Genomic DNA, 11970 nt, shown 5'->3' on the forward strand with positions numbered 1-11970 from the left:
AAACACATAACTCATCTTCTCAGGTACATACTTACAATGCTATATCTAGTTCTAGTTCTGTCAGCCACAGACACCAATACCCAATGCAACATTCAGAGAACTGCAGTGGGAGGCAGCGCTTTACTGTCTCATAGCAGCTAGTTTAAGGTTATCATCCCCAGCTAGCAATGGTCACTATTTTAACACAATTTTTTAATACATTCAGTGTGACACTAACTCTAGTGATAGAGTTAGAGCTTTCCACACTGTTCTTTCATGCAACCTTTTCACCTATCCCTGGTTTATCCCCAGCAGCATGTCTAGCAGCCAGTGCAGCATGCGCAAGCTCTGTGCTTCACTATCTAGGAAGTCCACTTGGGTAAATGCATTACGCAAACAAACTCATTACAAGATTAAGCATAAAGAGCTCTCATCTCTATAATTATAGTAAAACCATTGGAAAAAAAAAACGACTAAAGACCAAGCAGCACCTGGAGGCACTGACCATTCCCGTAACAGAGAGTGGGAGACATTTGTATCCAGCTGTTCAATTTGTTTCTAATAAAACACCATTACTACGCATGTCAAAATACTCAGCACTGTGTAAGACATTGACATAATAATGATCTCACCCTGCGGAGCTTAAGAGACTATTGATAAAATCTGCTTTTTTATTAAAACATGAAATTTAATTTTAGCTACTATTATAAGTATTAATCATATCTTAGGCAATTTGGCAGAACTTGAATTGAGCTGGATGTAAACTACATGATTTACAGGATTTTATCTAAAATCCTGCACCAAAAGGATACCCACCCCAAATTATCATCAAAATCCTTGACAAAAGAAACAGTTGCCTCATGCCATACAATTATTGAAGATTTGTAGTGAAAAAACTTCCAAAGTGGGACAGTGTTGAAACCTTCAGATTAAATAAAACAGTGAAAAATGTGAGTTACTATTTTTACATGTTAAGAATGTTTCAAAACAGAAGCTGTTTCAAAATAAGAACTTTGTTTTGTTCAGTGTCAAACTGGAAAGTTTCCAAAGCCCCTCCAAACAGTAACATAAATAGTTCTGCCGGGAAGACATCCTCCATCCCACCTAACCAGCCTTCTGGTAAGGACCCTATAATACAGGACACCTTCTGGAGACCACGTGGGACAGGCTGAGGGGATTTCAAGCCCACACCAGGCTCCTTAGCCTGTGCCTCATCTGGGGGGTGTTCACTGCTCCCACCCCACAGTGCCTGAAGCCAACACTGTGAAAAGGAAGGGGAAAGAGGAAGGAACCACCTTCCCCCATCCCTCAGTGCAGATGGGGATCAGCCAGCATCTCCAAAGCCTGCAAGGGCAGATCAAATGCACAGGACTCAAATGATGGTCCAGGTAACTCAGTGAGCAAGGCACCCTAAGGTGTAATTAGATCTCATGAAAAGGTTTAGTGGTAGCACCAGGTATCAAACAAAAGTCACCAAAGGGGCAGTTAGTTATTCAAAACTGCTAAAACTGCTACAGCATGTCAGTCAAGAGAGTGTTGCAGAATTTTTGCAGTAACTGGCCAGCTTCCCTCTAATACCAGGAACTCATCCACAGACAGAGGGACAGGAATAATAGTCAACGGTTTGTCTAACACATCTTTCCATGTCATGTTGAACTAAAGGCTGCTGGAAAGGAGGGGAAGGAGCAAAAAACAATTACCCATGATCAAAATTTTATAGAGGCAATCAAATACATATTTTTTTAAAATTTGCAAATAACTAACTAACCTTGGAGACATTCTTTCCTTTACTCTGTCGTGTGATTTGTCCTAAAGACGGAGTGTCCATCTAGCCAGAACATGCAGACTTCAGGAAAACAAACAAACAAAAATCCCCAAACTGTTGCTATTAATCAGCACGTATGAATTGAAATACCAGTTCAAAGAAAAGATGCATATTGCTTTATTTGCAGGACGTGAGGTTATGTAATCCAGTACTGTAACCAGACCACACCAAATAAATTGGCAATGGCACAGATGTCAGTAATTACTGAGAAATCTGATCTGGTGAGAAGGCAGGTCTGTTTTAGTTCTAGATACACATGAACAAATGTTCACGTCATTTTTGGTTCAGGATGCCAAATTCTATTATAATGATTATTTTGACATGACATTTAGAATTCTCCCTACCTAGCTAAACTGATCTCCAAAAATAGTTGAAGAACCTGTCAGTTTTCTGCAATTTCTCTTGACTACCTATTGTACATTTAAGAATAAGTCACCTGCATTACCCAAATACTTCAAGCAATTTTTAATTGCGTTAACTTTTCAGAGACTACAGACTTTACAGCAATATATAAATATGACTCAACACTGTTTGGGAAGCCTCAGAGACTCTAACGAATGGAAGCACTAAGGATGAAAGGAATTCCTCAAAAAGGATGCTTTTAAACTATGGGAGATCCATGATAGTGGCAAGCTCTTGCTTAGAACTACCTAGAAAGTTTAATTTAACCATGACAACAAGTTGTCAATGCCAAAACACTGGTACAAATGAAGGCTAGCTTCCTAGGTGACTGCCCTCCTACTAGCTTCTCATAAGATCCGTCTCTCAGCAAATCCCAGTCAAACACTATCAAAGCAGACAAAAAGCACTAAACTTTCTGGGGGCAAGTAGCATCATCTCAGTGCTGTATCCCTAGTTCCCTGTCACATAAACATCCTTGACGATCTTTAAGCAGATTAAGTACACAACAGCTTCATCTTCACAGGAAGCAGGATTAAAAGGTTTATTGCTACTATGACAACAGCCAGGTTCTGCTGTTCTTAAAATAGTTTTGAAACCTTAGCAGTGACTGGAAATTCATACATGCCTCCCCTACAGGATTCATCATGGACTAAATACAGTCCTTCAAAAGGAAATCGTATTTTATCACAGTCTACTTTTTTTAAGCATGTATTTTTATCGTCCTCTTTAATCCCTTGTTACGAGCGCTAAGAATAGAAAGCAGTAAAAAAGACACAGTGCTGCCATGTGGCTGTGATTACAGCTTTAGAAGCGATTATTGCTGGGAGCTGGCTGCAGATACCAGGACAGGCGCTGCTCTCTCGCTTCTGCTCCAAGGCAGTGTTTTTTTCTTGCCCCAGACAGTAATCAACCCCCTTGCTGAAATGGAGCACACTGGGGACTAACCTAACCAGCCCTCTAGCTGCTCCGTGCTACCAGACACCAGCCGTTTTCGGTCTTACAAATCTCCCCCTTGAAACCCGCGGACATTCTGTTCCATCTAAGTCTGAATTAATTCCTTCCTCATAGGTAACAACTGGAAGTAGAATTTGTCACACAGTTCATTACCAAACAGTATCAGTTAAGTTTGTGCCCAGGGTGTAAGTCTGCCAATAACTAGATGGTAGCAGGACGTTCTTTATTTGAGTATGCTATTGTATTAGTGATTAGTATTTTATTGTTGAGGATGGCTAAATAAACCATTGATTCAATCGAATATGCAGCTACTACATTCGATGAACATCTAGCTGTGCTCTGAGGCATTCTCCAAGTATGTTCATGCTGACTTGTAAAACAAAAACAGTAAGAAGTACAATGCTTAATTCTGACAGCAGCACTACCCAGATCAAAGCGGGTAATCCTTATCTAAAACTACTGAAATCAGAAAATTAATACGAACATAGAACTCTTTTCATTACTCCAGTCAGTTTAGATTAAAAGCATATTTCAAAACAAAGAAAAAGCAAATCTAATCCAATTACATTGGTACTATCCATCAGTGTCTCTTGATGCCAAGATGAAATCACCTTCCTGCAGCAAATTGGGCTTTAAAACAAGAGAACCAAATTCAGGTTGCAAAACTCGGGAAGCGATTGATTGTTCCCTTATCCAAACCCCAGTTCTGTTAGCTCTTGTCAATGAAGGCTGGTTCTTTTCTCTATAGACTTCACAAATTCCTGACATTTACAGACCAGAATTTGGCCTTAAACATACCTTTAATTGAGATTTCTCAGTAATTGAAAAATATCTAGCAGTGACTGCTACAGACCAAGCTGAATTCTCCATGAGAGCTGATGCTGTCAATAAAAAACTTATTTACCTATCCCCAAAAGATTAAAAATGAAGTAAGAAAACAAACAGGTAATTAAATTAGCATATTAGAATCATATCTCCAAGTTCAGTATTTAACATCAGTTAAGATAAAATACTACTAAGATGGAAGTCCCAAGTCTCACTTTTAGAGGAGGTTTTAGCTTCTAGTTCCAAAAACTATTTCTATTCCTAAAACATTTCATCATATCACACCTCAGAACTAGATGAGAATTAAGAAATCCACATATTCTGGCACAGTTTTGTGGCCCTGCACTGGACTCACTCCAGTAAGTCCCATCTTCCTTGTACTGGGGAGCCTAGAACTGGAGACAGCACTCCAGATGTGGCCTAACCAGTGCTGAGCAGAGAGGAAGGATCACCTCCCTTGACCTGCTGGTAACGCTCCTCCTGATGCAGCCCAGGATGCTGCTGACCTTCTTTGCCGTAAAGGTGCACTGCTGGCTCATGGTCAGCTTGCTGTCCACCAGGACCCCAAGGTCATTCTCTGCAGAGCTGCTTTCCAGCTGGTCAGATCCCGGCATGTACTCATGCCTGGAGCTACTCCCCAGACGCAGGGCTTTGCATTTTCCCTTTTTAAGCTTCATGAGATTCCTTTCTGCCCAGTTCTCCAGCCTGTTGAAGTTCCTCTAAATGGCTGCATAGTCATCTGGTCTATCAGCCACTCCTTCCATTTTTGTATCATCTGCAAACTTGCCGAGAGTGCACTCCATTCTGTCATCCAGATCAATTAATGAAGAAGTTGAACAGTATTGACCCCAGTATTGAGCCCTGTGGTATACCACTAGTGACTTGCCTCCAACTGGACTTTGTGCTGCTGATCACAACCCTCTGGGCCTGAGCATTGTGCCAGTTTTCAGTCCATCTCACTATCCACTTCTCTAACCCATACTTTTTCTGCTTGTCTATGATGATGTTATGATAGCGTGAAAAGCTTTACAAAAGTCAAAACAAACAACATCAACTGCTCTCCCCTCATCCAGCAAGCCAGTCACCTCATTGTAGAAGGCAATGAGGTTGGTCAAGCATGATTTCCCCTTTGTAAATCCATGCTAACTACCCGCAATCACCCTCTTGTCCTTCATGTATTTGGAAGTGCTTTCCAGGATGATTTTCTGCGTCAGCTTCCCAGGGACTGAGGTGAGGCTGACTGGCCTGTAGCTCCCCAATTCTTCTTTCCTGCTCTTCTTGAGGATAGGAGTGAAATTTGCTCTCTTCCAGTCTTCAGGAACCTCTCCCAGCTGCCATGACCATTCAGACAACTGAGAGTGGCCTCGCAATGACATTAGCCAGCTCCCTCAGCACTCATGGGTGCAACCTGTCAGGCCTCATAGACTTAAGTACATCCGGGTTGTTTACATGCTCCCTAACCTGGCGTCCTCCACCAAGGTTAAGTCTACCTTGTTCCAGACTTTCCCTCTGGTCTCAGGGGTATGGGATTCCTTGAGGCCAGTCTTACCAATAAAGACTGAGACAAGGAAGGCAACAAGTACCTCAGCCTCCTCCATGTCATTTGTCACAAGTTCCCCTGCCCCATTCAGCAGGGGGGGGCACCTTTTTTTCCTTTTGCTGTTATATAGTTGTAGAATCCTTTCTTCTTGCCCTTCACATCCCTTGCCAGATTCAACTCCAGAGGGGCCTTGGCTTTCCTAACCCTATCCCTGCAAGATCAGAAGGCAACTCTATGCTCCTTTTGGGTCATCTGCCCCTGCTTCCACCTCTTCTATACTTCCTGTTTGGGTTCAGTCAGAAGCTCCACGCTCATCCATGCAGGCCTCCTACCACCTGTGCTTGACTTTCTACTTGACATGATGGACCTTTCTTTAGGTCTTCCATGCAGGCCTTCCATGCAGAGACAAGGCAATCCCCCAAAGAAACACCTTCAATAGCAGTCAACTCAGACAAATTTGAACTTTGCAGTGAATACCTCTCCAAAACAACAAAAAAATGCTGCTAGGGAAAAGCTCTTTTTCAATTGTATTGATATGAAATCAATACCAAAATAACAATACACACCACTGTTCATGAAGTGTTTTCTGTCTGAGCGTCCTACGTATTTTTCCTGGGTAACACTGATCTTCATTGTGCCAGCTGGTGTTTCAGTATAATCTCGTATCATTTTTTCATGCCTTAATTATACCTTATGGGTGCTTCTGCAACAGGCTTTGACCGACTCCTTAAATGAACACAAAAAGTAGCTTTTAGAAGAAAGTACTTAAGTGTCTTAAGACAGGAATCTTACTCATTAAATGTTGAATAAAAATAGCTACAGTGTTTAGGCCTCCAACAGCCTTATGTGATGGCTTTAAAATAATAGTAAAGGCAAGATAAGTCAGGATCCATGCAACTTTTATTTTAATAATTAGACAAATACAGGAAAATTTGCAATAATCTATCAAAAACGTATCTTATCAAGAACCGGAAAGGTGTTTAAAAAACATTCACATTCAATTCAGATTATGTACAAACCAGTGTTGGTAAAAAAGAAAACAGCAAATGCTTTGAGTGTAAAAGAATTCCATTCTAGTTCATGTTTCAGCGTTCCCAATGACCAAGTTACCACTGAGATGCAATCACAGTGCAGACATGTTCCACAGTCTATTAAACTCATTTCAACAGCATCACTGCCAAAAGTAATTTTTTTTTTTTAAATAAAGCATTTCGAGAAGTTTCGTCATACAGTACCATCCACCCAAAATGTACTTCTGCATATTTAATTCTTGACTGCACTAATGGCAGAACAGTTGTCATCTACAGGCCCAGAGCACATGTAATACATATCATCTACATCTCTTTAGGTACAGATATATATCTATATATCCAAGAAGCACCAGTCTCCTATGCCTGAAATAGTCACGGTCTGCTTTGTACATTGAGGAGATTAGCCATTTTTAGTGGAGCACAGCCCTTGATTATTTGGCTCAAAGAAGGCATCATCTGCCCAGTCAGAACCATTCTGAATGTGTTGCAATATCATGTGCGTACCTTCAAGACTCACCTCGCACAGATGACGTTTGAATTTGAGTGCCACCATAATAGCCATACAGAGATATGACAGCATCATACGCCTTTGCTGTAAGACCAGCTTCCAGGGATCTCTCTTTTTTGCACTGGATTAAATCCCCCAACAGAAAAAAAAAAAAGGAGAAACGAAAGCGGCTGGTTTTTAGGCAAATCTGTAACTCAGTATTTTGTTTTCTCATTTACTTATTTGAAGCTTAGCTAAAGGAGGAGACTAATCATTGATGTAAGCTGAAAGGGGAGAGAAAGCTACCATGATATCCAGTTTCAAAGTATGATTACTGAAACAGTCACACAACAGTTACCAGTCAGTCTGCTTGGGCACAAAAGAGATGAATCTAGCTACTAGGGTTACACAATAGTTCTTTCAGAGCTACAGTCTAATGTGCTGTCATTAACATACTAATTTAGTAATAACAAACTCTCTCAAAAATGCAGACTACATACCAGAATTCTTTCAGTTATACCAAGCTAACCAAGCTGAAATGGTTCACGAACTCAAATTAGATTGGTGTTTTAAGACAAAGGAGAGGAAAGCGACACAACCTTCATGCTTATGTAGTAACAACCCAAATGCAAACAAAAACTATTCTCAACTGAACCTTATGGACCCAAGTACTGAGAGGATCTTTAGTTGCAAGATGTCATTTGGAACATAAGATACCATGATTTGGCATAAGAGGGCAAATACAGAAAATGTCATCTGGTTTTTGAAGGTGTTTGTAAGACTTGGTAATAAGCAGTGTACTTTAACATATATTGGCCTGGGCTTGAAAAGCAATTTCCCTTCTGAATTTATTTTGAGATTCAAATACATAAACTTAAACAGTTTCTGTGAATATAAATTTTATAGTCTCCACTACTGTAACTCCACACTAGCTCAGAAATTAAAACTTCAGGATAGCAAAAGCAGCTCTGGGGAGTGGAAGACCGGCAATTTAGTGTTTGAAGATTCTGAGCTCTTCCTTGGGTTGTACATCTAACACCCATTCAAGTACGTGGAAAGGCTTTTGTGCATTTCTATAGATTCTAAAGCAACTCTTAATGGAGCTAGTGCTCCCATGGTGCATATTTAAGCCAAAAAACAAACAATAAAGATGACTGCTGCATTGAAGTAACAACTCTTAACTCAGAGTCGGCTCAGATATGCAAACAGATGCTAGTGATGCCAACTCTTAGCAAACCTGTTCTATACAATGAAACAATAGTTAGGATGCCCAATAAAATACACAAGGGAATTTTCGTAGATATAATGCTCAGGAAAGGGACAAGTTACAATAGTATAAAAACAACTCAAAGTCTTGTAAAAAAATCAAAAAAACCCAACCAACCTGTTTTAAGTCAGGCTTCATTGCAGCAAAATATGGAACAGTGATTTAAGCTAGAAAACACAAGCAAGTTTGACTTGAAAAGTCAGTGTAAGCAGTTTTGATATGGTTAGTTTATTAATGCTATCCACGACGAAACAGCACACAAATGAGATGAATAAAAGTACTTTAGAGGAGACAAGACAATGTATTTTATGAAAATGTAAATGCTAACACTACAGTTAGCAAGTCATACTGGAAGAGACAGACGTTTCCCAGGACAATCAAAGTAAGCCTTCCTTGGTTTTAAAGCAGATTTACACGACAGCCTTTCTTCCCTTATTTGGGCAATGGTTGGTGAGCATCTGTGACTTCTCAGTCCTTTGAATCTATAGGCACTGAAACAAAGCCCCAGAAAAAAGGTAAAAGGAGCTTGCGTCAGGATTTTGACAGTTGTTCTACTTGGCAAGGACTCCAGTATCAAGATGCAAGTAAAACGGAATGCCCGTCAATAGTATCCACTCCTTATGCTTCCCTCAGAAAAAAAGTGACTTGTACAGAGTAAGAGCCTACGGCAAAAACAACTTCATCTCACACAAGTCTCATTTCCAAGCAATTATTCATAAATGAGTTCTTTCAAATGAAGAAGAAATCAGAGTTTAGCAGTTTTAAGGTTTGAGTCGATTCTTTTTCTTATAAGAAGTTCAAAATCTCGTATCTTCTTTTCAGTGATTTTGAGCTGTCTTTCATTTCTCCAGTCTTCGACTCCTCACGGGAGAGGTAATTAAAGTGAAGAGGGCCACAAATTTTGTTCCTTGGTAACATTAAGTAATGTCTCACCTAACTTAAGTATCCTCACCAATAAAGATACTGCATGAAAAAAAAAATCCCTGCCCATCCTGAGGTGTTAGACGGTTGAGTGACCAATACTTCAGGTCAACAGAACTGTAAACCACACTTTTGAAGAGGACAAATTTCTGTGATGCATTAGAAGCGCTACTAATAGCACTTTGGCCTCTAGATCTGGCAAGCTAAACTCCATCTGGGATTGCTGCAAATGTCTACTTATTTCATAAGAATTTCAATAGAAGGAACATATACCAACAATGCAGTCCGTGCTGTTAGTGACTATTCTCAAAGACAGGGTTTGAAATGGTGTTCTAGCAAAATGATTTGCAAGAGCACAAAGAGTAAGTCCTGAAATTGCTTTTTAATTAACCTTTTAGAATCTAAGACCCAAATTAGGACCTTATGATCCACTAATGCCAAATAATTCAGTCCAAGTCTAAGTAGCTACATAAACTGGAGCAGGTGTACAGAAGGTGCACTCCATGCTTGAGGATACAAAGTATTAAAACTGAGAAGAGGCTCTAGTTCCAGTGTGAAAAAAAAAAGCTTTTAAATTTACTAAACCAAGCACACTCAGGCACAGAGGCTATGAAGTGGTGGAGCACTCTTTGAGTGACAGTACTTTCTCCCTTTGTCAATTGCTACAAAGTCCTTTCTCCTTACACAAAGCAGAGTCAGGACTCCACTGTCAAAAAATCACTGCTGAAGAAGTCTGAATTGGGTTCTCTCTCTTCAAGCGGTTACAGGGGCAAGTTCCATGTGATTTGTCAGCTTCCTCTGTTAACATCAAAGAAGTCCTGAGCACCCTTAATGCTGTGAAAATAATCAACCTGTGGTAAGAGATCACATTGCTGGTGGAAGCATTAGCAATTTTCACAAAGGTGGCCCTTACCAGAGATATGTATATCAGATTACCTCTGATATAATAGCACCCGGTTTAGACCAGCCATCAGGAAGAAGCCACTTTCACACAGGAAAATTCGTATGGTGCCCAGTGCAGCAGTTGTCTCAAGAAAAAAACCAAAACAAACCACCATTGGAGGAAGTTGTAATGATTCAGGCTTGGAATCTTGAGTATTAAACGTCAGTCTCACTTGAGAACTGAGGGAAAAACACTTTTCCTCCTCCCAGATTTGCTACAAATATCCATAGAATACCAGCATCAAGTGTGCTAGATATAAAACTGATGGAACGCTAGCTGGTCCATAAAGGGTTGCACCAAGTTATCTGTAGCAAAGTAAAAAACTAGCCCAAAGGTTATGGAGATTGGAAGAGCTGGTAAGGCCTTCTTAAAGATGGCAAGGAGCAGAAGTGTAAGGCACAGACCCTGAGGGGAAGAAAAAAAACGAAACAAAAAACATAGGGAGAAATTAGCTAACTCTGACAAGCAAAAGATTATATATATACATTAATCCCACAGAAATACAAGATACAGCTCATGCCTTCCTAAACTGCAGGCTTAAGCGACAGATGTACAGCCAATGAAGATCACAGCTAAAGCCCTCATCAGTTTTCAGTCTGGCCACCAAATAAATGAATTCCAAAGAAAAAAAATGTAGCACTTATGACTTTGTCCCTGATGAACAACAGAAACTATCCCTGCTATAATATTATATTATACTCACAATTAATATGGCTACAAAACATGCTAAAGTTGTATTCCAGTCCCCGCTTGCTGTTGCAGAAGCTTTGCCAACAAGGACACTGTAGAAAATGAAGTCTCCTAAACCTAGCTTTACTCCTCCTGCAAAAGTGAATATATGGCAGTATTAAGTATCAGTCAGTCTACTAATATTACACATCAGTAATTGTCAGAGAATAATACAGATTTACATTAAGTATCAACAAGACTTGCTAATAAGAACATTTTATTTTCAAAACTAGTACCACTCCTGAATCAAGTGATAAAGAAAAACTCTTGTGAAACAAGATGGCTTAGGAACATTACACCACTCAATTAATTCATCCTATAATTAGAATTTTTCTATATTCCTAGTCTCCTGTACATACAAATGCAATATATACAAACTCAGATATTTGTAATTATATTTTGGGGGGTGGTGGGGTGTCCACTTTTGGTTGTCATGTCATATTCAACAGAATATTGAAGTACAATTCCTTTAAGCTGACTGAGGGAGGGGGAAAACAAGTAAGTCCTCTGCAAATGATGTTTTATTTGCCAGTTAGAAACCTATACCCAGCAAAATATTCCACTGCCCTCCCAATTTTCTACAGAATTCATACTAGGGTAGTTCTAAAAAGCATTTGTGTGTAATTACAAAGCATATCACAGAGGCAGAAAACCAACATATTTAGTCCAAGATGCGAGGTTTAGGAAAACTCATGAGTTAATGTCTTATTCTTTTAAATAGTAATTACCACCTTAGCAATGACTCTGGGGCACAATACTCAATTATTTCTGCAAACAAAATAACGAAGATTTCCTGAATGCCAGTTCACTTCCGAGCTCTTAGTCCAAGATATTAAGTCAGAGAGGCCAACATCAGGTCACCGGCTGTTTTCATTTGGCCTATCGTTGACTTTGTCAACTGATTACAGTCCAGCCCAAAACTCACTTTAGACTTCTAACAGGAACTCAAAGCATCAAAACAGAGGTGTATGCCTGGTTGATCACTGGGGAAAAAAGGAGAAAAGAAAAGAAAAAAAGGAGGAAAAAAAAAAAAAGGAGAAAAAGGGGGGGGGGGGGGGAAGAGGGGG

General features: G+C 39.9%; 1 protein-coding gene across 4 annotated transcripts in view; it reads right to left on the reverse strand.

Moving 5' to 3' along the window:
* Positions 1–6407: 6407 nt before the first annotated feature.
* Positions 6408–11970, reverse strand: part of PSEN1 (presenilin 1) — a 24298-nt gene continuing 18735 nt past the window's right edge. For 3 of the 4 annotated variants that reach the window (XM_009279260.2, XM_019472072.1, XM_009279259.2), the window contains 2 exons: positions 10878–10996; positions 6408–10579 (listed from right to left, as the gene is read on the reverse strand). In XM_009279260.2, coding sequence (XP_009277535.1) covers positions 10424–10579; positions 10878–10996 — 275 coding nt within the window. In that variant the 3' untranslated portion in view covers positions 6408–10423. The remainder of the gene's footprint in view (positions 10580–10877; positions 10997–11970) is intronic. The other variant, XR_657572.2, reaches the window with a different exon arrangement.

Source organism: Aptenodytes forsteri, unplaced genomic scaffold (assembly GCF_000699145.1).
Source record: "Aptenodytes forsteri isolate BGI_AS27 unplaced genomic scaffold, ASM69914v1 Scaffold3, whole genome shotgun sequence".
Classification (NCBI taxonomy): Eukaryota; Metazoa; Chordata; class Aves; order Sphenisciformes; family Spheniscidae; genus Aptenodytes; species Aptenodytes forsteri.